Source organism: Myotis daubentonii, chromosome 16 (assembly GCF_963259705.1).
Source record: "Myotis daubentonii chromosome 16, mMyoDau2.1, whole genome shotgun sequence".
Classification (NCBI taxonomy): Eukaryota; Metazoa; Chordata; class Mammalia; order Chiroptera; family Vespertilionidae; genus Myotis; species Myotis daubentonii.
Genome location: NC_081855.1, coordinates 50337575 through 50362974, shown reverse-complemented (window position 1 = coordinate 50362974; position 25400 = coordinate 50337575). Strand labels below are relative to the sequence as shown.

The window sequence follows — 25400 nt, the reverse complement described above, 5'->3', positions numbered from 1 at the left end:
AATCTCAGAACACGAGACTATAAAATAAAATAAATTATATTTCAATAAAACATAAACTATTATTTTGCTGTGTATGAACCTTATGTTTGTCCCCTCTCTGGAATTTAACTGTCTGTAGTCATTTCTATGCTCAGTATTATAAGGTATAAAATCCTAATAAAGACTATTTGTGAGGTTTTAAAAGCTTTCACAGCACTTAGCCCAGTAAAATAAACCATGGGTGAGTGAAAAAATGGAAGGCCAATATATAATTCTTGGAGTGTTATTTTGGTAGCCAATTAAATATGGACAAGATGTCACAAATCTAATACTAAATAAATCTTCCAGTTCATATTTTGACTTAGTAATTGAACAGCACGCATAATTGTAGAAACCATTCAAGAAAAGAAAAGTCAAAGTTAAAAAGACCTTAAAAATGCATTTAGTAAATTACATTTCTGTTCATAAAATGTCAATTCTCTTGATCTGATTCTCTCATTGAACTTACTTTGCCATTCTTCCAATTAATGGTCATGTCACTCATTACAGGCCCGTTATTTAGTGCTGAACACAAGGACAGCTTGCTATAAAGTACTCATTAGCTTGAACATTATAGACCAACACGCTCATTCTTCTTCAACACACCAGCGATCTTTCCAAGAGCATGAATTCTCTCTCAGGAGACATTTTCAAAGAACACCACACCTTCCTTCCATGTTCTATTTGGAAAAGATTTATTGAAGGCAGATCTCAAATGTCATCTTTTCCCATACTCCTCTACCTCCTCCTAACACTCCCATTTCATTGGGAACATATTTTAAAACTTCCATTGTAGTTGTTCCCGTGTGCATGCTTTCCAATAGATTTGACAGTAAAGTAGTCAGTTTTATTCAACTTTGTATTCCCGGTATGGGGCAAAGAGTGGCATATTTTATTTTTTATGCTAAACCTGTTTTAACATTTATCATAAGCCTAATTTTCTTTAATGAATTACCTTTTAATTTTCAGCTTTTACGTGTGGACTATGATGTGAATTCCAATGCATTTCCTGCTTTTTCAAACTACTCAAGTCAAATAATAGCAGCGCATTTTATGTTGGTTTTCGATATTTTCCTCTACCTGGCATTGACGATTTATTTTGAAAAAATTTTGCCAAGTGAGTAGTGACATTATTAAAATCAAACATCATTTAAATAATTTCATTTCCTAAAATGAATCTCCTAACACGTGTTGTTTTTATTTAAAGAACTATCTTGTGCATCAAGGTCATTGAAGTCAACAAGGTTATTGCCAGTGACAAAATCAGTTCTTTATTTCTCTCTGGCTGTTTTGACTGGTCAGAACTAAAGCCTGAATTTTGCTTATGGAATGATGAGCCTGTATCTGAACTTCACTCTACTCTGTGTGTGGCTTGTTTCTTTTTTAAGAGATGCTTAGGAAGCTAGTTCCGAAGTGGGTCTGGCTAGGTACTTAGTCATGGAAATTTATAGCTGCTTTGTCTAACTATTTAGCTCAGTGGTTCTGAGCCCTGGCTGTACATCAGAACCACCTGGGGAACTTGAAAAACCTTCTAAGCCCAGCTCAACTCCAAGAGATTATAATTCATTTTATCAGTGGTGGGATGAGGGCACCACTATTTCAAAAAGATCTCCGCATAGTTTCACAATAGGAAAGTCAATAGGTGATCAATCCTCATTTTTATCAACCTGCAACACAAAAGAATATGAGTGCCACAAAAGCAGGGCTCTGTTTTGTTCCCAGATAAACCCCAAGCACCCACCTCAGTGCCTGGTGCATGCCAGGGACTTAGTAAGTACTTGCAGCTGAAATACTGCTGCATTTTTCCTTCCTCCTTTTATAATGAAAGGCAGGGGCTGTGTCACCTCTGCATTTCCCATTCCAAACAGAACACCAAAGGCCTTTATTATACTTAATCCATTTATATATTTGAGTATATATCCAAAGGAAATAAAATCACTATCTCAAAGAGATATCTGTACTCCCATGGTCATTGAAACATTATTCAGAGTAGCCAAGATATGGATATGGAAACAACCTAAGTGTTCATCAGTGGGTGAATAGATAAAGAAAATGTGCTGTCTGTATGTCTATCTATCTATCTATCTATCTATCTATCTATCTATCTATCTATCTATCTATCATGCAATATTATCCAGCCTTTAAAAAAAGAAAGAAAGAAATGTTGCCATTTACAACAACATGGGTGAATGAGCGTAGATGGCATTATGCTAAGTGAAATATTCAGACACAGAAAGACAAATACTGCATCTCACTTATACATGGAATCTAAAAAATGTTAAACTAACAGTAACAGAGAGTCAAATGCTGGTTACCAGGGTTTTGGGACAGGGGTGAGTGGAGAAAGGAGAGATATTGGTTCCGGGGTACACGTTTTTATTTATAAGATGAATTTCTGGAGATCTAATTTACATCATGGTAACTATAGTTAGTAATAATGTATTTTATGCTTGACATTTGCTAAGCTAGATCTCAAGTGTTCTTTCAATACACACACACAGAGAGAGAGAGAAATAGAAATGATGTGAAGTGATGGATATGTTAATTAGCTTGATGGTGATAATTTTTTCAGGTTTTACCACTTTATTTTTAATATAGTTTTTATTGTTGATAGTATTATAGATAGCTCCCATTTCACCCCTTTTGGTCCCCCGACTCTTTATCGCCCCCAGTCTCTACCCACCCACCCCCAGTCATTATTTCACAGAACATCACATTGAGCACCTTAAATATATACACCGAGTGGCCAGATTATTGTGACCACCTGACGTTTGTAGGCAAATTAGCCGTACACTGCATCGTATGGGATATGGAAGCCGAAGGCCTGTTCGAACACCTTTGCTGTCTGCAGTTACCAAGATAAAAAGTCTCCAATTCGCACAGAACACAAGGATTGGACAGTCAAGCATTGGAGAGAAGTCATGTGGTCCGATGAATCACGTTTCCAGTTGCATCATGCACATGGCAGAGTGAGAATTTGGTGGAAACAGCATGAAAGCATGCACCCCCACATGCATGAATACAACCCTTCAAGCTGGTGGGGGCAGTGTTATGGTTTGGGGCATGTTTCCCTGGCATGATTTGGGCCCTTTAATTTGTGTGGAACAACGTCTGAATAGCACAACATACCTAAGTATAATTGCTGATCAAGTTCATCCTATCATGTTGATGGCGTATCCCAATGGAGATGGCTTCTTCCAACAAGACAATGTGCCATGCCATGGTGCTCATATTGTGCAGGAGTGGTTTCAAGAACATGAGGGAGACTTTACCTTGCTTAGGTGGCCCCCACAATCACCAGATCTCAATCCAATTGAGCATTTATGGGACGAAGTTAAAAGAGCTATCAGGCAGCTGGTTCCACAACCATCAAATCTCACAGAACTGGACAGGCTATTCATCAGTGGTCTCAGATTCCTCGCATCACCTTTCAACATCTCCTGGAGTCAATGCCAAGAAGAATTGCCGCAGTATTGAAGGCAAAATGTGGTCCAACGAAGTACTGATGGGGTGGTCATAATAATCTGGCCACTCAGTGTATATAATTTTTATTTGTTGATCGTAATTCAGTAAAGCTGGAAAAATTATGAAAGTCACTAATGGCATAAACACACTGAGTGGGTATAAATGTCACCAGTGACTAAACATTGGTAGAAAGGGAAGAAGGGAAGGGAGTGAGACTGAAAATGCACAACATGGTCTTGAAGCAGTGACTTGATCGTGCTGTTTTAGGTAATCCTTCAAGAACAAGAACTACCTCTGCCTTCTAGAAGAGCCCAGAAAAATAGATGTCAGGATCTACACTTTTTGGCTCATACATTTATTATAGAGTTGGAATTAGTTGTACCATCCATTCATTAAGACTGAATTTAGCCTGGTATGGCTCAGTGGTTGAATATCAACCCATGAACCAAGAGGTCACTGGTTTGATTCCCTGTCATGGCATTTGGCTGAGCTGTGGGCTTGAACCCCAGTAGTGGGCCTGTAGGAGGCAGCTGATTGATGTTTCTCTCCCATCAATGTTTCTATCTCTCTCTCTCCTCCCTCCCACTCTCTCTCTCTCAAAAAAAAAAGAAAAGAAAAGACTGAGTTTAATCCTGAATTTAAACAAGTTGACTTTGTTAGAAATTCTTTTAAAGATAAGAAGTATCAATGTGAGAAAGGAAAATTAACTAGATAAAATGATAGAATCATTTATTAATAAATCTCATGGCAGAATGTATTCAATTAAGCTACATGCTTTTATTTGCTAGGCTTCCTAATTCAGGAGAAAAGATGGGTACTAACTAATAATATACCTACGACAGGTATGTAGGGAGTGGTCGGTATATATTTATTGCGTGGATGAATGCCTGAACATGTGAAAAGTACACAGAAGTTTGAAAACCCATCAATCTTACAGTGGAAGCCAGTTGCAGAATATTAGAGAAAAATAATTCTTCCATTTCATAATGTCCATTAACATATTGGAAAACAGAAGAGATAATTAAATGCAAATATACTGTGGATTCATTTCCAGAAAGAGCTTCATGGATAATGCATTCTTAATGCAGATCATAAATTTGCTTCAGAGCAATGTTATAATTTGGAGTTGAGATAAGGCATAAATACAGATTAGCTTTTGAAATTCCACTCTGTGTTCAATTTCAATAAGTTCTCTTGCCCCATTCTCTCCCATTCTGTCAATTACTTTTGTTAAATCCTAATCAATCTTCTCTTGCAATATTTGTTGTTTTATATGCAATAGTCAGTCCTCAAGTTCTTCCTCCTTGCCAGTGTTGATAGAGTTCAGCATGCCCAACCTATCTTGCATTTGTCTTGCAATATCTGATGTTCTTGAGGTTAAAAAGAGTCTTAACATTTATTTAAGTTCCTCCAGAATTTTTTAAAGTCACAGCTTCAGTTCTTCCCAGAGGAAAAATAATTATAATAGAGAGATATCTTAGTGATCTTTTTTCTCCTTAAGAAGCTACATATATCCAAACATGTATTTTTTTGTGTGTTGACCATGTTTCAAGTTTATTGGCAGAAAGGTTGCATTGCTATGCTGCATTGGGGTGACTCTCTCCCTTAACATGGTGATTGACCCAGAATCTGTCTCCTGGCCACATAGATGAATATGGACATCAATATTCACCCTTGTTTTTCCTGAAGTCCTCATTTTGGTCACGACAACATAATGCTGATCATGTGGCTCTTGAAGATGAAATATGTTCTGATCCTTCATCTAATGACTCTTTTGAACCAGTGTCTCCAGAATTCCATGGGAAAGAAGCCATCAGGTAACAAGGATGCAGATGGAGAACAGGCCAAAGAATGAGGAGCTAGTAGTTCACACCTGAAAGAAGCCAAGTTCTCTCTAGTGGCCCTATAGATGACTCCCATCGAACCTCATCCATGCTACATTCATCACTTCCCACTTCAAGCTGAAAAAAAATTCCTTTACCTTTTTTTGTCTTATATTATTGACATTTACATTAAATACAAACTGAGATTTCACCCACAAAGATAATTTGACAGAACACTCATCTGGATTCTTAATCTTCTATCTGTTGTCTTCTCCGACCTGAGCCTCAACCTCACTCTTTTCTTTGCCTGGACTCATTTATTCACACATTGCTCCCATCTTGTTTATTATAGTCCCTATTTTTCTCTCACAATTTTTTAAACTTCTCTTTTCTATTTATTGCCCTTTCAAAGAAGATGAAAGAGTAGGGAAGAGGAAGGAAGAGAAGACCTAGAGATAGTCACAAAGGGAATTGAGGGAGAAGTGCCTTTTAGAATGTGCTTTGTTCCGTGCTAGTAACTTTTATTTTCAAATAAAAAATTAGGAAGAAATTTCTCAACATCCCTGACTATTCAAATTTTATTCATCCATGTCCAGCATATATGTCAGTCTTCTATGAACTGTCTCAGATTACTCCAGACTACAGAGCTTCTAGAACTATTTCATTTTTTATTTTAATCTGTCCCATATTTATCTTCCATACTTATATTTTTCATGTGACCCAAATTAGGTTTAACCTCCAGCAGATCAACTGGGAGCAAAACAATGACTTTAGTTGATGTGTTTATATGTTTAATTTTTCTATCTCTTTAGCAGCTCACTCAACTATAAGATCTATGTAGAATGGTGGTAAAATGGGATTAAAACAGAAATGAGAAAATCTAAACAGTTCAATATGAATGGAACCTGGATTGTTTGATGAATAGATGACAAAATAAGAAATGTAAATTTGATTCAGTTTATGGATATGTACCTGATAAAATAAAATAGTTAAAATGCCTAGGATTCCAGATCTATTATAGCACCCAGCATGCTAATTCCATTCCTTTCTATTACCATAATCATCATCATAAACCAATATCATCTAATGTTTACTGAATACTTACCAAGAACCAAGCACTATGCATGCAAGATGAAATATTTTACTCATCCTTCAACACAGCCCTAAAGCACTCCAGATTATTAGGTTACAAAAGCCAAAATTTACCCAGAATATGTACATTGGCTAAGGTAACAGAGCTACTAAATGTTCTAGCTGGGGTGAGCTCAGGTGGGTAGGACTGTAAAACCCACTGCTCTCACTGTTGTGATCTTTGCCTCTCTCCCTTACTCCACCCTGACCTTGACTCAAATTAACCAAAGGTATCTCCAGCCTGAGTCAATAGTTCACAATGAGCCCTTCAGGAAAGGATGCCTGTGTTACCTCTTGGTCTAGCTTCTTTGGCTTTGCAGTTTAGAGATGATCCTGTTTTTCAATAGTAATGTAAGGTTCCACCTCAGTCATTGGAATAATATTATCTGGTGATGTGTTCCAAGCATAGGGAAATTTTAAAACTTGGCAGGTGTCCCAGCCTGCGTGGCTCTGTGGTTGAATGCTGATCTATGAACCAGAAGGTCATGGCTCTATTCCCAGTCAGGGTACATGCCCAAGTTACGGGCTCAATCTCCAGTGCGGGGGGGTACAAGAGGCAGATAATCAATGATTCTCTCTCATCATTGATGTTTCTATCTTTCACTCCCTCTCCCTTCTTCTCTGAAATCAATAAAATATATTTTAAAAAAACTTCCCAGGTGAAGCTAGTGTGCAGCCAAGGCTGGGGGAAAATACCTTTGTTGATTCTCACACACAAGCATGATTGCCAGAGAGTAAATTCCCAGCTTTTCTATGTACTGAAGGGGGCAGATTCATAAATCATGTCAACCAAACTTAGAATTACCAACTGAAGAAAATTGTCATAACTTGAAACCTCTTTTTCTTTTTCTTTTTTAGAATCAGAAATGTTACAAAAGAATATAAAGGAAAGCCTGATAAAATAGAAGCTTTGAAAGGTACTATTTAGTTATTAAATTGATACTAGAGGCCTGGTACACAAAATTTGTGCACCCTGGGGTCCCTCAGCCCATCCTGCGCCCTCAGTCGGACATCCTTAGAGCTGAAGCAGAGGCTGAAGAGGCTCCCACCACTGCCCTAAGCTTGCCAGCCTTGAGCCTGGCTTGTGGCTGAGCAGCACTCCCCCTGTGGGAGTGTACTGACCACCAGGGGCAGCTCCTGCGTTGAGCCCCTGCCCCCTGGTGGTCAGTGTGCGTCAATGCAAACAGTTGTTCTGCCGTTCAGTCTATTTGCATATTAGCCTTTTATTATATAGGAATACTTTTGATTTTCACTCTTGTTTTTGCTCTTGGTGAACAATTACTGGTGCTATTTCAGATGTGAAATTAGTTATTTAGCCATATGATAAAATTTCCTTTCTAACAATTACTTCTACTATATAAAAGAAAAAATTGATTGTGTTTTCAAATTATATATGTCTTTGAGAGATATACAGTCTCATACTGAGGTAGCCTAAAGCTATTCTGGGTTGTTTTCTACAAACTCAAATTTTTCTTCGGTAATTCTAAAGCTATTGTAGATATTGCTATTGTTATTTTGTGCAAAAATGTCATATACATGAAAGGATTTTTATCCATATAACAATTTACTGAACTATTAATCTATCATTTATTGCCTAAATTAACATTTAGTCTATAAATATTAACATTCACCTGCCATATACCAGGCAATATCAATGAACTTAAGCGTATAAGATGTTTCTTGGTTTTAAAACAAATAATTTCAAATTTTCAAAATGGAATGCACATATAAATTTATAAAAGCATTTTTTTTTTTACTTTGAGTTTAACAACCTAATATATTTATATATAGAAAACATGGCCATTCAAGGAAATAAAAAAGACAAATTTTAGCTCCACAATAAATTTGTAGTTTTTTTCCTACCTCCCTACCTCTTTTCCTTCCTTCCTTTCTCCCAGCCGTCTTTCCTTTTCTTTTTTCTTCCTAGATCTGGCATTTGACATATATGAAGGCCAAATCACTGCAATACTTGGTCACAGTGGAGCTGGAAAATCAACACTATTGAACATTCTTAGTGGGTTATCTGTTCCCACCAAAGGTAAGAGGGTTCTTCTCCCCCAAAGTCAGGCTGACAAACAAATCAGCTGTTAATAATAAGTTATTGCCCTAGCTGGTTTGGCTCAATGGATAGAGCGTCGACCTGTGGACTGAAAGGTTCCAGGTTCGATTCCAGTCAGGGGCATGTATCTTGGTTGCAGGCACAGCCCCGTTGGGAGGGAGGGGGTCAGGAGGCAGCTGATCAATGTTTCTCTCTCATCAATGTTTCTAACTGTCTATGCCTTTCCCCTCCTTTCTGTAAAAAAAATCAATAAAATATATTTTAAAATAATAATAATAAGTTCTTTTGATCATTAATCACAAACACAGATTACCAGAAATAAACGGAAGTTAATTTATAGTATTCTATAGAGGTATGCAATACTTAATGGGTATATATGGAATTTGATTATTTCATGATCATTATTTACATGGTCCTTTGGCATTCCAACTTGTATCTGTTAGCTTTTGCTGCACAACAAGCATTCCCAAAGCTAATAGCTTAAAATAAAAATGTTTGCTTATTTCTCATTACTCTGTGGGTTGGCTGGTGGTTTTTCTGTCTGGATTAAAATAGCTGGGGCTGAACGCTTTAGCATAGCCTTACTCACACATGTGGGGCTCTAGTTAAGACCACAGCACCTCTCTTTCTACATCCCCCAGGAATCTAGTTAGGGATTCTTCATCCAGTGATGCCCATGACTCCAGAAGCAAAGAGAGCACAACCCCAGGGGGGAGGCACTTCGCAATCCCTGCTTATATCACATCTGCTAAAATTCCCTTTATCATAGCACCACACCTAACTATGAGGGGAGAATAAGTAGACTACATCTTAATGGAAAAAACTGCAGAAGGGACCTTTCTCCCACCCCATACACCACACAGCTAAAATGGAAGTTCACAATACCTGAGTTGTATAAACCTTGAAGATAAAACCATATTATCTAGAATGTAATAAATAACTCTGTAGTGGCTTTTCATTTAGAAAAATATCTTAAGTATAACTGATGTTAACTTTTAATCTTTGTTATAGGTTCCGTCACCATGTATAGTAATAAACTTTCAGAAATGGCTGACCTAGAAAATATCAGCAAGCTCACTGGAATTTGCCCACAGTCCAATGTGCAATTTGACTACCTCACTGTAAGAGAAAATCTCAGACTCTTTGCTAAGATAAAAGGGATTCCACCACAGGAAGTGGAACAAGAGGTACATAAAGATATCAGAACTAATGTATTGGTCAAAACGAGAGGGTTAAGTCTATTTGCACTGAGTTCTTATGCTTTCATTAAATTATCTTTGAGCAAAGTCGTATGAAATTGAACAAAAAAATCTAATTTAGGTATTTATCTGAGTTAAATGGTTATCTAACATTTATGTATAATTTATATGCCAACCGTTATCCTTAACTTGAAATATACTAATTCATTTATTTCCCATAACAACTCTATAAGATAGGTGCTATTATTACTCCCATTTTACATATGTGGAAACTGAGGTTTAAGAGAGCAAGTAACTTGACCAGGACTATGCAGCTAGTTAATGTGGAGTGGTATTCAAAGCTAGTCAATCTGGCTCAGAATGCATGCTTTTAACCATTACACTTTCCTGCCTTGTATTTATCAATGTAAAAATAAAAACAGAAAGGAATCTTGTATCATGACACAAATGTTGTCATTTGGTTAGATACAAAGAGTTGTGCGGGAGTTGCAAATGGACAGTATTGAAGACGTCCTTGCTCAAAACTTAAGTGGTGGACAGAAAAGAAAACTCACTTTTGGAATTGCCATTTTAGGAGATCCTCAGGTAAATAAGATGAAATTTAGAGATGGATTAAAATTTTTAAAATTAAAACTTTCCATAGTAGTTCCAACCTTTTCTTTGCAAAGGACATCTGTGATAAAATATTTATGATGGGACATTATGTATAAAAACAAAATCCTAACCATAATGATCTTTGAAATATAAATAACATGGTTTCAACGTGTTTTCTGGAAGAACTATATACTTTATGGAAAGATCCTTTAGTATACACCCCTCCACTGTAGATTTTCCTATTGGATGAACCAACTGCTGGGTTGGATCCCTTTTCAAGGCATCAAGTGTGGAACTTGCTGAAGGAGCGGAAAATGGACCGTGTGATCGTGTTCAGTACCCAGTTCATGGACGAAGCTGACATCCTGGCTGGTAAGTGCCGGTTTCCTTTAAGTGTCATGATGAAGACTTGATGAGAGTTGGGAAATATGGATTGATTATATGCTCAGCAGCTGTTTTTTGTAACCTGGTCACCCAGCTCTATCCAGCCATTGGAACAGCTGGCAATGATATGAACTGGCCCAAGAGTCTTACTCCCAACCACTTCTATGTATGTCCTCGGATTTTGTACCCTTTGATTACATGGAGGTACAATCTGCCAGGAAACTCACTTATTTTGAAGGAAGGGTCTATATTCAAAGGCATTGGTTGGTCCTTTTACTCAAAATTGAAGGAAATCAACTTGAAATAGTCAAACAATTTTGATGTTTGGTCCATTAAAATGTATAATGTGATGATTCTCTATATTGAAAGATTTATCCGCATAATCTCTCTGACTGGCTGGAAGGGAAAACAACAGTCTAAAGTATATAAATAAGATTAAAATGTGTCTATTTCAATGAGTTTTTATGAAACCCTGTATGTGAAAATATAGAAGCTACTGAATTAGAGTTGGATCACGCAGACAATGACCTATCTTTTGGGGGGAAAGAACAGTCAACTTCCTAACAAACTTTCTTCTTTGCTTCTTCCCTTTCAGACAGGAAAGTGTTTCTCTCCAAAGGGAAGCTGAAGTGTGCAGGCTCAAGTCTGTTTCTAAAGAAGAAATGGGGGATTGGGTATCACTTAAGGTATGGCCACTTGGGGAGGCTGGAGAATGAGAAATGGGCTAATTCAAGACATGATGCTTAGAGCAACACATCACAGCACACAAGGAAACCTTTGATTATTATATACAGATGTTGATGTATACACATATACACATATACACAACTAAAAATAAGGAGATGTATAGCCAGATATAGAGAGAGATTAGAGATAGAGTTATACAGATACAGATATATGGAGTATATAGTATGAGTATATGAGTTATTGATTGGCAGATTTTAGAGATTGAGAATATAAGATAAAGGGGGGATAATGTGGGTATAAGGACACATATGTAATAACTTAATCAATAAAAATATTTTTTAAAAAGGATATAAGATAACAAAAAAGTTTAGATAAATGTGATAGAAAATATATCCACAACACATTATTTGGTAAGAAAGGTATGTATTAAGGGAACTTTCTCGACTGACATTGTATTTCACAATCTCATCGTCTCTCACCCAGGGTTTTAACAGTCTCTTAAGCAGACTCCTTGTTTCTCCTCTTTCCCCTGGCTCCTCCTCTTCCCTCTTGTTCTTTCTCTCCTGTCCATCCTCTTCACTTTATTTTTATTACTATTTTTAGATAGTAACATATTCTGTTATTATTGATTGATTCAAAGATAAGATGCTTAACATTATTGTAGTTAAATCTTTCACTTTAGGAGGTCGGCACTCTATATAATCTGATTTTTTGACCTTTTATTTCTTTTTTGGGTGACCTATTTCTTGCATTAGATTTTATGTGATTTTTCTTTGTCTCCTAGAGACAAGTAATTTTCTTCATACAATTGGAGACAATGTTAGATAACACAGATCTATTTTTTATCACCAGTTTGCAGTTGAATGAAATGTGTGTTCAAGAAAAAATAACATCCATTGTTACAAAGCACATCCCTGATGCCAAATTATCAGCAAAAAGTGAAGGAAAACTTGTCTATACATTACCCTTGGAAAGAACAAATAAATTTCCAGGTAATGTCTAAGAATACCAAGAAATGAAGTACATAAATGTTATTCATAAAAACAATATCAATGATCATTACTGTAACTAACATTAAGAGCATACAATGTGTTCAGGTATTTAAAACATGAGGTAACAAGAACTAGACTTTTATCTACAGTGGGAAATATTATATTCTAATTGATACACTATGCTTGTTTTGATTTGCTATTGTGTATGTGTTTTTTAGAACTTTATGAGAATCTTGATCTCTGTCCTGACCTGGGAATTGAGAATTATGGTGTTTCAATGACAACCTTGAATGAGGTGTTCCTGAAACTAGAAGGAAAATCAACTGTTGATGAACCAGGTAAATAAAATGCATGAAAATGATCATGTAAGTGTATTCATAACACCTAGTTTAGTATATTGTTCAAGAAGACACCATTCAAGGCCCTGGCTGAGTATCTCAGTTGCTTAGATCATCATCTCAATACACCAAGATTGCAGGATGGATCCCTAGTCAGGGCACATACAAAAATCAACCAATGAATGCATAAATAAGTGGAACAACACCTCTCTCTCTCTCTCCTTCCTCTTCTCTCTAAAGATCAATAAATAAAAAACTAAAAAAAAAAGAAGACACCATTCCAATAATATCATTCAATAACATGATTACAACATGTGGGGTTTCATGATTAAGGCCGTTCTTGGACAAGAATATATTAAGGTGATGTGCATCCCTGTCACTTTTGTTACCTCCATTGCCAATTTTGCCTTGATATTAAAAACAACCCATTTTCTTCTACCCAAGGCTCATAGCCCTCATTGTATCCTATTTTCTAAGAGCAATTTCAGATGAAACACTTATTCTAAATCTCTCTCCAAGCACTTTGAATGTGTCATCACGCTGCCTGTTGGTCTCCATGGTTTCTGGTGAGAAGTCAGCTCTAGATCTTATTCAGGGTTTCTTTGTATGATGAGTTGTTTTTCTCCTGCTGCTTTCTGTCTTTGGCTTTGACAATTCAACTGTGATGTCTTTAGGTGTAGACCTCCTTCTGTCTATCCCCGTGGTCGGCAAACCGTGGCTCGCGAGCCACAGGCGGCTCTTTGGCCCCTTCAGTGTGGCTCTTCCACAAAATACCATGTGTGGGCACACACATACAGTGCAATTGAAACTTTGTGGCCCATACGCAGAAGTCGGTATTTTGTAGAAGAGCCAGTATTTTGTGGAAGGGGCCAAAGAGCCACATGTGGCTCACGAGCCTCGGTTTGCTGAGCCTCAGTTTGCCGACCACTGGTCTATCCTATGTGGTATTTGTTGAGCTTCCTATACTTGTAGATTAGAGTTTTTCATTACAATTGGGAAGATTTTATTTATTTATTTTTTAATTAAATCTTTATTGTTCAGATTATTACATTTGTTCCTCTTTTTTCCCCCCCATAACTCCCCTCTTCCCAGTTCCCGCCCCACCCTCCGCCCTCACTCCCCACCCACTGTCCTCATCTAGAGGCGCACGATTTTTGTCCAGTCTCTTCCTGAATCTCCCACACCCCTTTCCCCCCCAAGAATAGTCAGTCCATTCCCTTTCTATGTCCCTGATTCTATTATAATCACCAGTTCATTCTGTTCATCAGATTATTTATTCACTTGATTCTTAGATTCACTTGTTGATAGATGCATACTTGTTGTTCATAATTTGTATCTTTACCTTTTTCTTCCTCTTTCTCTTCTTAAAAGAATACCTTTCAGCATTTCATATAATGCTGGTTTGGTGGTGATGAACTCCTTTAGCTTTTCCTTATCCGTGAAGCTCTTTATCTGACCTTCCATTCTGAATGATAGCTTTGCTGGATAAAGTAATCTTGGTTGCAGGTTCTTGGTATTCATCACTTTGAATATTTCTTGCCACTCCCTTCTGGCCTGCAAAGTTTCTGTTGAGAAATCAGCTGACAGTCGTATGGATATTCCCTTGTAGGTAACTGAGTTACTTTCTCTTGCTGTTTTTAAGATTCTCTCTTTATCTTTTGCTCTTGGCATTTTAATTATGATGTGTCTTGGTGTGGTCCTCTTTGGATTCCTTTTGTTTGGGGTTCTCCGTGCTTCTTGGACCTGTAAGTCCATTTCTTTCATCAGGTGGGGGAAGTTTTCTGTCATTATTTCTTCAAATAGGTTTTCAATATCTTGCTCTCTCTCATCTTCTGGCACCCCTATAATTCTGATGTTGGTACGCTTGAAGCTGTCCCAGAGGCTCCTTACACTATCCTCGCATTTTTGGATTCCTTTTTCATTTTGCTTTTCCGGTTGGGTGTTTTTTGCTTCCTCGCATTTCAAATCATTGACTTGATTCTTGCGCTCCTCTGGTCTGCTGTCGGGAGTCTGTATAATATTCTTTATTTCAGTCCGTGTATGCTTAATTTCTAGTTGGTTCCCCAACATAACATCGAGGGTCTCATTAGTTTTGTTGTAGATCTCATTAAGTTTATCGGCGGCTTCTAAACAGTTCTTGAGAGACCTTAAAAGTGTGGTTCTGAACTCTATATCTTCCATTGACAATTTTGTCCTGTTTCTTTGTCTCCGCATTTTGTTATGCTTCCTTGGTGCACCCCCTAGTGGTCTTTGTTCGCAGTCTTATAGTTAAACCTTGATTGTTGTAGCTAATACCAGGGAGGGTTTGACCTCCAGGCCAAGTGGCTATGAGAATCAGCTGTGTCAGCAGTGAGAGAACTTCTGTCCTCTAGGGAGGTGCTAATCTAGCCTTTGCCTGAGGCTATCCGGCAAATGCCTCTGTGCAGGGCTTGGGCGGGGCGGGTCCCCGGGGGATCAACAGGGTGGGCCGGAGAGAGCAGTTATGGCGGCTCTCAGTCCTGTCCCAGGGGCTCTGCCTCTCTGAGTCCCAGCACCCGCTGCAAAGCTGGGAGAGAAAGCTGCACTTGCTCTGACCGAAGCCAGACAGTCCCGCTTCTCCCGTTTGAGTCTGGGTCCCTAAAGACTAGCCTGTATCTGGAGCTCAGAGTCTGCAACTCCCTCCCGATTGAAAACAACAACCACACCCTCCGCCTCCAGCCCGCTCCGCGCACTCCGCACCTCAGAATTTGACTTCAGCACTGCGCCTCCTCTCAGTGTCCGTATGCGTTTCTCTTTCCTCCTAGTTGTAGGACTTCCACTCAGCCAGCGTTCCTGTGGTTCTGGGTGATGTCTGTTCCGTCTTTTAGTTTCACTTTTGAAGTAGTTGTTCAAAGCAGAAAACTCTAGTGTTAACCTATGCCGCCATCTTGGTTCTCCACAATTGGGAAGATTTTAGCCACTATTTCTTCAACTATGCTTTCTGTCCCTTTCTCTATATACTAAAGCCCAATTTGTCTAATATTAATACAAATAGAGGCCCGAAGCACAAAATTTGTGCAAGAGTAGGCCTTCACCGCCCCGGCTGCCTCAGCCCTCACAGCCCCGGCTTAGTCCAGAAGGTCATCCAGAAGGTGGACTGGACAATCATTTCACTGTTCAGCCATTTGGTTGATTTGCATATCATACTTTTATTATTATAGATTGCTTTCATTTTAATGTAATTTATGACTTCAAAATTTTTTTCAACCTGTTTGTGCTTTTCATTTAAAATGCATTTCTTATAAACAGCATATAGTTGAATTTTGCTTATTGAGACATTTTACAACGTTTCTTATAGTGGCATGTTTAGTCCATTATTTTTAATGTGGTTGTTGCTATAGTTAGGTTTAATTAACAGTTAACCCATAGTTTGTAGCATGTCAATTTGTAACTTGTTTCTCTAGGTGAGCACCTAAGATAATTGTTTCCTTTACCAAGTTTCCAAGTCACACCTAGGTACTATGATGATCTTGCATACTTATCTTAACCTCTTTAATATATTGTCAGTGTCCATCTAAGATTTTCTTTCTGGTCCTTTTGTTCAAGTGCCTACAGTATGAGGGGATGTTATCTGTGATGTCCTCAGTACAACAAATGCCTATAGTAAGCTCAATAAAGTCCATCCGAAGTGGGCTTTTTATGCATTACTTACTTTGTGTTTGTCAGGTATTGCCACATCTGGGGAAGTACAAGCAGAAGGAGCTGGAGACACAGAAAGACTTGTTGAGATGGAACAAGTTCTCTCTTCATTTAGTGAGATGAAAGAAACAGTAGGTGGCATGGCTCTGTGGAGACAGCAAATCTGTGCAGTTGCAAGGGTCCGCTTATTAAAGCTAAAGCATGAAAGAAAATCTCTTTTATCACTGTGAGTATCAGAGTGCCAAAGCTTTTGGTCAGTCGATGTATTAAAAAATACTAAGGCCTAAAAACAAGAAAAAACAAACAAAAATAAAAATAAATGTCTGCATCTGCAAAACTGGATAAAGTATAAACCTCAATCTAGTTCATGGGCCTAGTTTTTATCTACTAGCTGACTAGCAAGTGGTATTTATATGATCTTAGAGCCAATTTTAGGGGAAGAGTTCAATGAATGTAAGTTTTTGTGTAATATTTGCTCTCCTTTATTTATTTTGGGGGTTTTTTGGTGTGTGTTTTTGTTAATCCTCACCTGAGGATATGTTTCTATTGATTTTAAAGATAATGAAAGGGAGTAGGGGAGAGAGAGAAAGAGAGAGAGAGAGAGAGGAGAGAGAGAGAGAGAGAGAGAGAGAGAGAGAGAGAGAGAGAGACATCAATTGGTTGCCTCCGGCACTCTCCCCAACCAGGGATCAAGCTTGCAACCGAGGTACATGCCCTTGACCAGAATGGAACCCGGGGCCCTTTAGTCTGCGGGCTGACTCTCTATTAACTGAGTCAAACCTGCTAGACTATTTGCTCTCCTTTAGATGTTCTATGGCAGATGACAGAAACATTGGGATGTAGACCTTATTTCCAGTGTTTATATGCCAATGTCTCATTTTAGTTGTTATCTAGGCATGCTGCTGACTCAGCCCTAGAAGTCCTGACTCTCCCATTATGTCCTACTTGCTCTAACCTAGATGTCCTAACTTCCCTCCAGCCCTCTTAAGTGATGGTAGCTCATTCTCCATACATACTGCGTGCATAATGGGCACCTTCCCTGCTCCTAAGAATCATGTCACCTCTCAGTAGCACCCTGGTGTCCAAGGGTATCAATCAGTGCCTTGTCTACGAATACGTGGATTAAGCATCGAAGAAATAGGATCTCAATAAGTACTTGCTAAATAAATAAGTAATGAGAATTCATTGAGAATATTTGACTAGGAGATGAGCATGATTTAACAAAATCTTTAAGCTTAAACTGGCAATACCACATAACAGTGTCTCCAGAGATGCCAGTCCTTTAGCAAGAATTGCAATAAGATGTATCATAAAATTAGAAATTAGGAATGGAGAAAGGTTCCAAAATAAGATATCATAAAAATATAATAAAAAAAATTTCAACTTATTTGAAATGGAGAGCACAGGAAAATAAAGAGTAAAAAATAATTGAAAATTTGGCCTGGAGATTCAAGAAACCATGCAGTCATCACAGGACTAAGTGAAGAGGATTGGCCATGAAGAAAATTGAGTATAAAGCGTTGGTGAATGAATACCACACTCGAATTCCAGGAAGAGGTAGAATCTGGACACAGAGTTAAAGGACACATGTCCCATGAAATTGTATGTGGTAGCTCATGGTCAGAGAGGAACGAGAGAAATGAACAAAAGGATCAATCTACAATTTATCATCTCTAACTTAGAGATAGGGAAAAGACAAGGTCCTCAGTAACTGAGTCAGAGGGCTATATGTTTAGTTTTCATAATTTCTTGGTCTCATTCAATTAGAATCTGCCTAGACTATTTTAAAAAGTTAGGACACGACTGTGCACTCACACTGGCAATTTTCTTCTGTGTAGGCTATTGATTCTAGGAATTGGATTTATTCCTAATCTGTTGGAGTACATCATCTCGAAAATATATGTTGGCAGTTACACATGGGAACTTTCTCCCCATTTATACTTCCTTGCTCCTGGACAACCACCACATGATCCTCTCACTCAATTATTAATCATCAATAATACAGGTAATAATGTGGTGAATACTTCGTCTCCAATGCATTCACTATTCACAGCATTACACAGACAACATAAACATGAGAGAGAAAAAATGAGCTTTTTACTTCTTCAGCATGTGCTCAAAACAATTTATGAGGCTTGGGGATGATGAATATACAAGGCCAAAATAGAGCAGGAATTAAGAAAGTATTTGTCAAGGAAAAATAAATGATCTGATGACATTTTGCAAAATAAAAAAGTTTATACCCAAAAACACATTTTAATAGCTTGAGATATAATTCACATGCCATATTTATTTATTTAATATGTGCAGTTTGATGGTTGTTAATGTATTCACAGAATTATATAATCTTTGGTATAATTCTTTTTAGAATATTGTCATTTCAAAAAGAAATCTCATGTCATTAGTAATCATTTCCATTCACTATGCCCCCAGCTATGATCAATCACAAATTTATTTTCTATTTCTATGGGTTTGCTACTCTAGACATTTAATAGGAGTAGATCCATAAACTATATGTATGATCTTTTGTGACTTTTTTCACTTAACATGATGTTTTCAAGGTTCATCTATGTTGTGTCAATACTTCATTTTTTAAATTGTTGAATAATGTTCTATTGAATGGATATACCACATTTTTGTTATTCATCAGAAGACTGATATTTTGGTTGTTTTTTTTCAATAATTGGCAATTATGAGTAATGCTGTTATAAACATCCATGTACTAGCTTTTAAGTGAATGTGATTTTACTCATTTCTTTGGGATATAAACCTAGGAATAGAATTGTGTTATATAGTGACTATGTTTAATCTTTTGAGGAACTGTCAAACCATTTTTAAAAGTGGCTGCATCAATTTACATTTGCACGAGCATTTTGTGAGGATTCCAATTTCTACACACAAAAAACCCAAATTATTAAAAAATAAAATAAAATGCTTCCCAATCGTAGAGCTGAAGTGCTAAGTAAAGAAGGCTGTGATGTACCTTACAAAGAAAATGTGTGTGTTAGATTAGCTTTGTGCAGGCATGCATTATAGTGCTGTTGGCTGGGAGATCAAGGTTAATGAATCAACAATGAATATACAGAAGCATACATAAAATAAAACAATGCACTGATTGGTTAAAGACCAGAGGCTCACAGAGACCAGAGGCAAAACCTGCGTTTCCCCTATAAGCACTGATCCAGTATTCACTAATTCAGTATGTAGGATAACTTTCTTGTGACTTTATAGAAGTACATAACTACTGTGAATAATAAGAATCAACTGTGAATGTTTTGCAAATATTTTATTTCATCCTGTAGATTATCTTTTCACTTTGTTATTGGTATCCTTAGAGGCAAAATGTTTTAGTTTTTATGAAGTTCAACTTATATTTTCCCTTGCCTATGCTTTTGATGATATATTTAAGTAGGCTTTGCCTAATGCAAGATCATAAACATTTACTCCTGTATTTTCTTCTAAGGCTTTTATACTTTTAGTTCTTACATTTGGGTCTGTGATGCATTTTGAGTTCATTTTTGTGTGTGGTGGGAGGAAGGGATGCAACTTCAATAGATATCCAGTTATCTTCCTGGGAGAGTCAGGCCACCAAACTTTCCCATTCTCTTCAGCTTCATGTTGCAGAAGCTTGAGACCACCAGAAATGGGGGGCTGAGAGATCTGGAGTTCTCTTCTTACCCATAAGGTAGAAGCTCTAATTTAAGGACAAGTGGTTCTCAATCATCCTCATCACAGTTCCTCCCTGGAAGACACTATAGACTGGGTTTGAGGAGGTAGAATCTCTGAATCCTTCTCTAACCCATTCAGAGGGGAGCTTTTGTTATGCTGATCAAGAAAGAGTTGTGAAGGTATAGGTCTTTGTCACAGTTTCTTAGTGTTCTTACACAGATTTAGTAGATTTTTCTTAAATAAATTTCTCTTTTCATTTTCTGTATATCTTTAAGATAATAAAAAATGTCATCTTCTTGGGGTTTTTTAGTAATTTTTACAAGTTATAGTTGTTTTTCTGGGGAGGAGGTCCATGGAGTTCTTTATATAGCCATTCAACAAGTTGTCTTCCTTTATCAAGAAACATTTTGAAAATCAATTAATAATCTAGTGGTAGTGAAGTGAGACTTAGCCAATTTGGTGATTAATTAGTAGAGATTACCTATGTCATTAAAACCATATTGGTATAGCTACTGATTGAAGTCTTCTCGGAAAAAAAATCAATTCCATATGCACCATATAGCAGTGATCATAGTGAATAAATATATTATAAAGTGAAATCCATAGAAGTAAGTAGATTTTTAAATTCACAGTAGCAGGCATGTTATTATGTGAGAAAATATCCTCACAGTCCATATTATGGTAAATATTACATAAGATCATTAATTTTCATTTCACTACACAAGTGGATGTTGATTTTTTTAGTTTTGAAATACCTAATACATTAAACTACAATTTAGGGGCAAGTATTGATGACTTCATACATTCTGTGGAGCTTCAGAACATAGCTTTGGAAGTGGATGCATCTGGAAATAGAAATGGCGTAGATGATCCATCTTATAATGGAGCCATTATAGTGTCTGGTCACGACAAGGTATGCTGGTCTCCATTTAAGAAATTATCCTAAAGGTGTGCAAAGCTAATAAACTATCAATATACTCTGGCCTTCAATTTAGGAAACAGAATGAAAAACAAATACAGGAATACTGCTTTCATTACTTAGTTAATTGTAGTCATTAGTATGATAAATAATTCATATATCAATCATTGTCTACCAACACAGACTGTGTGCATTAGCAAAATAAATACTACATAATACCCACTGTCAAGAACATACTTAAGACCAAAAAATATCTATTTCCTCTCAAGGAAACTTCTGTTTTATTCTTAATAATAATATTTGATTCTAGCCGTAAACCAGACACCTGGTGTCCTGAAAGCCAGATACCACCTATATACATGTTTCGGTTTATTTAACACAATGTTTGTTTTTGTTCAGATTATTTAACACTGTTATAAAACATGATTTTTAATTAAAGTATTCAATTTTTATTTCTTTAGGGAAAAAATGAAGATCTCTGAGAATTTATAACCTTGCTTTTTCTATTTTAGAATTACACATTTTCATTAGCATGCAATACCAAGAGACTGAATTGCTTCCCAGTTCTTATGGATATTGTTAGTAATGGGCTGCTTAGAATGGTTAGACCATCAGCACGTATCCAAACTGGGAGAAGTACGTATTTGCAGGTAAGTATGTACTCTATGACTCTCCTCCATCAGGCATCTCCCGGGTGGCTGGGATTTTATTCTTATTGAGTAAACATCTGCAGGGCAAATTAGTGTTTGGATTCATGCAAGTTCTGTGGCTTTGGGAAATCAATGTAATTTTTCAGAACTTCGACTTTTTTTAGAACTAACAAACTATATTTTCAAAGAGAACATGAAAAAATGAAAGTGAAATCGTGCAGTCCTGTGACTAGCACTTTCCTTTTCCATACATGTGGGTTTCAAGCCAAAAATCAAGCTTCAAAACTGGATTAGATAGTCAAGAGTTTGATAACAAAAGGGAAGTAAGGTGGGGTTATACATAGTCTGTTTAATATTTTTTAAATGATTTTCAAATTTGTTCATGCAACTCATTATATTCTTTGTCTTTTCAAAAGGTACTGAATAATCCATTTGGACTCATAATGCCTTCCTTGCTCTGCCTGTTTTTGTCATCCAGTTGTGCTCCTTACATTGCCATGAGCAGCATCGATGATTATAAGGTAACGATGAGTAACTGAAACTTCCCTTACTTGTTGAAGGTAATATAATTACAGGATTTTTCAAGAGGAGATTTATACACGTTTACTTGAGCTGCCAATTAAGACAAAAATCCTAAGCTGTAACAATAAAAGGAAGTTTTATAAGTGGAAACATAAATGTATAGATAGAGTCTACAGAATGATTCTAAAACTTATATGAGTATGCAAATAACTGAAAATAAAATAACTTTGAAAAAGAAAAACAAAATTGAAGATTTATGCTTCTGACTGCAAGGCTTACTACAGTGATAGTAAAAAAAAATGTGTTGTATTAAGTAAGGATAATCATATAAATACTAGAGGCCCGGTGCACAAAAATTTGTGCACTCGGGGGGGGGGGGAAGGGGGGTCCCTCAGCCCGGCCTGTGCCCTCTCGCAGTCTGGGACCCCTCGGGAGATAACGACCTGCTGGCTTAGGCCTGTTCCCGGGTGGCAGAGGGCAGACCCAATCCCTAGGTGCAGCCCCTAGTCGGGCTCAGAGCAGGGCCAATTGGGGAGTTGGGGCGCCGCCCCCTGTCACACTCAAGGCAGGGTCGATGGGGAGGTTGCGATGCCACCCTCAGTCACGCTCAGAATAGGGCCTATTGGGGGGTTGGGGCACCGCCCCCTGTCACACTCAAGGCAGGGTCGATGGGGAGGTTGCAGCGCCACCCTGTCACGCACAGAGCAGGGTTGATCAGGGGGTTGGGGAGCTCCCCTATGTCACGCACAGAGCAGGGTTGATCAGGGGGTTGGGGAGCTCCCCTCTGTCACGCACAGAGCAGGGCCGATCAGGGGGTTGAGGAGCTCCCCCCTGTCACACACAGAGCAGGGAGGATCAGGGGGTTGGGGCGCCGCCCTCTATCACCCACAGAGCAGGTCTGATCAGGGGGTTGGGGCGCCGCCACTGTCACACTCAGGGCAGGGCCGATGGGGAGGTTATGGCTCTACCCCGTCACACACAGAGCAGGGCCCGTGGGGAGAGGGGGGTTGAGGCGTCACACCCTGTGACACACAGAGGCGCAGGGCGATCAGGGGGTTGGGGAGCTCCCCCCTATCAGGCACAGAGCAGGGCTGATCAGGGGGTTGGGGCGCCTTCCCCTGTCACGAACAAAGCAGGGCTGATAGGGAGGTTGTGGCCCTGCCCCCTGTCACACTCAGAGCCGCAGGGCGATCAGGGGGTTTGGTTGCTGCCCCCTGTCACACTGATCCCGGTGCCGGGAGGTCTCGTGGTTCCACTGATCCCAGTGCCGGGAGGCCTCGCGGCTCCGCTAATCCCGGTGCTGGGAGGCATATTACCCTTTTACTATATAGGATAGAGGCCTGGTGCACGGGTGGGGGCCGGCTGGTTTGCCCTGAAGGGTGTCCTGGATCAGGGTGGGAGTCCCCACTGGGGTGCCTGGTCAGTCTGGGTGAGGGGCTGAGGGCTGTTTTCAGGCTGGCGGGTGACTGAAGCTCCCAACCGCTCCTTTTTTTTCTTTTTTTTTTATTCTGGGCCAGCTTTAGCTCTGGCTCCAGCTCTGAGGCCTCCGCTGCTGAAAGCAGGTATCTCGTTTGTTTGGGTTCTATAATTGAAATACTGTTTCAACTCCAGCTCTGAGATCCCAGCTGGCTGAAAGCAGGTTTCTGGGGTTTTGTTTAGCTTCTATATTTGTAACAATGTTTCAAACTGCAAGCTCAGAGGCCGGCAGCGGCAGGCAGGAAATGTTGGTTTCCTCCGTCACTGAAGCAAGCAAGCCTCATGTTCGCTACAAGCTGCCTTGCTGCCGGCCGCCATCTTCGCTGGCAGTTAATTTGCATATCGCCCTGATTAGCCAATGGGAAGGGTAGCAGAGGTACGGCTAATTACCATGTTTCTCTATTATTAGATAGGATATGAAATGGAATAGACATTTCAGATATAAATCCACACATATGTCATCAATTGACTTTCAATAAAACTGCCAGTGAATTCAAATGGGGTAAGGATAGTCTTTTCAGAAAATTGTATGGAAAAAACTTGATACTATTATAAAAAAACATGTTCTCGACACTCAATTCTTACCATACACAAAATTATTTTGAAATGAATCATAGATCTTCTGGTAGGCAAATATTTCTTAGTTGGGACAAAGAAAGCATAGACCATACAAAAAAAAAACGTTATCTTGACCTTCATCAAAGTTCAAACTTTTCTTCTTTGTAAAACACCAAGAAGCAAATAAAAAGCTGTAGGCTGGGAGAGAAATATTCACAATGCACATATATAACAAAATATTTGTGTCAGCAATATAAAGAGTTCTAACACCCCAGTAATAGAAGATAACCTAATTTCAAAGATGGGCAAAATGTTAAAACGGATACCTTACCAAAGAAGATATGTAGATGGAAAATGCTTCCATTAAAAGATGGGTAATATCATGTGTAACCCAGAAAATAACCCCAATGAGATTCCTTTACACACCAAATAAAATGAATACATGTTAAAATGACTGACAATACAGAGTTTGTGAGGGTGTGGAGAAACTGGGATTCTCTTGCATAATCCACATTTTCTTGAACCTCAAGTTGAAATAGCATCTGTATTTTTGCTGTCTCCTGCTCAGAACAAAGTGTGGTCCCAGCTTCGCATTTCCGGGCTCTTCCCTTCGGCTTACTGGTTTGGACAGGCGTTGGTGGATGTCCCACTGTACTGGCTGATGTTCCTTCTAATGTATTTGCTGGAGATCATTTTAAGCCCCAGAAATTCCATATTTGCAGTTATAAATCCGATTATGCATGTGAGTTACAACATTCATCGAACAAATATCATTGTACGACATAGTTAGAAACTTTGAAGATGCAAACTGTTTTCATTGATATTCACATGGTCATAAATTATTAATAACTATAAGACCTGGTGCTGTGCTGATGTTTTGAATCTTAAATGTTTTCCGAGATTGCATTTGTCTTTAAGTAAAATGTAACATCCTGTTTATTTCAGATCCCATGTGCTATTGGTTCTGCCACATCCCTTATTTTCTATACGTATGTAATTTCATTCATTTTTCGCAAGGGGAGAAAAAATAGTGGAATTTGGTCTTTGGTCTACTTTGTTGTAAGTATGTTTCTTTTGAACATGTATTTTATACATGTAATGTATGATTCTGAGACAGTAGTTTAAATTTTCCCTTGGTAAAATACGTTAAGATGAGAGTCTAACATATTTAAAGTTTTCTGCCTTAGATATGGATCCTCTTCAAAATCTGCCTCTTTCCCTCTCCCTATTTCTACCCTGTCTTTCTTGAAAAGTGGCCA

General features: G+C 38.2%; 1 protein-coding gene across 2 annotated transcripts in view; it reads left to right on the top strand.

Annotated features, from left to right (window-relative positions):
- LOC132219025 (ABC-type organic anion transporter ABCA8-like) overlaps positions 1-25400 on the top strand; it is a 57181-nt gene that overhangs the window by 16384 nt on the left and 15397 nt on the right. For both annotated transcript variants that reach the window (XM_059671014.1, XM_059671015.1), the window contains 17 exons: positions 988-1135; positions 5132-5300; positions 7296-7354; positions 8365-8475; positions 9508-9683; positions 10161-10280; positions 10523-10661; positions 11269-11359; positions 12213-12352; positions 12571-12690; positions 16375-16573; positions 18186-18352; positions 20796-20929; positions 21448-21585; positions 22002-22106; positions 24710-24883; positions 25087-25200. In XM_059671014.1, the coding sequence (XP_059526997.1) occupies positions 988-1135; positions 5132-5300; positions 7296-7354; positions 8365-8475; positions 9508-9683; positions 10161-10280; positions 10523-10661; positions 11269-11359; positions 12213-12352; positions 12571-12690; positions 16375-16573; positions 18186-18352; positions 20796-20929; positions 21448-21585; positions 22002-22106; positions 24710-24883; positions 25087-25200 (2304 nt within the window). The remainder of the gene's footprint in view (positions 1-987; positions 1136-5131; positions 5301-7295; positions 7355-8364; positions 8476-9507; positions 9684-10160; positions 10281-10522; positions 10662-11268; positions 11360-12212; positions 12353-12570; positions 12691-16374; positions 16574-18185; positions 18353-20795; positions 20930-21447; positions 21586-22001; positions 22107-24709; positions 24884-25086; positions 25201-25400) is intronic.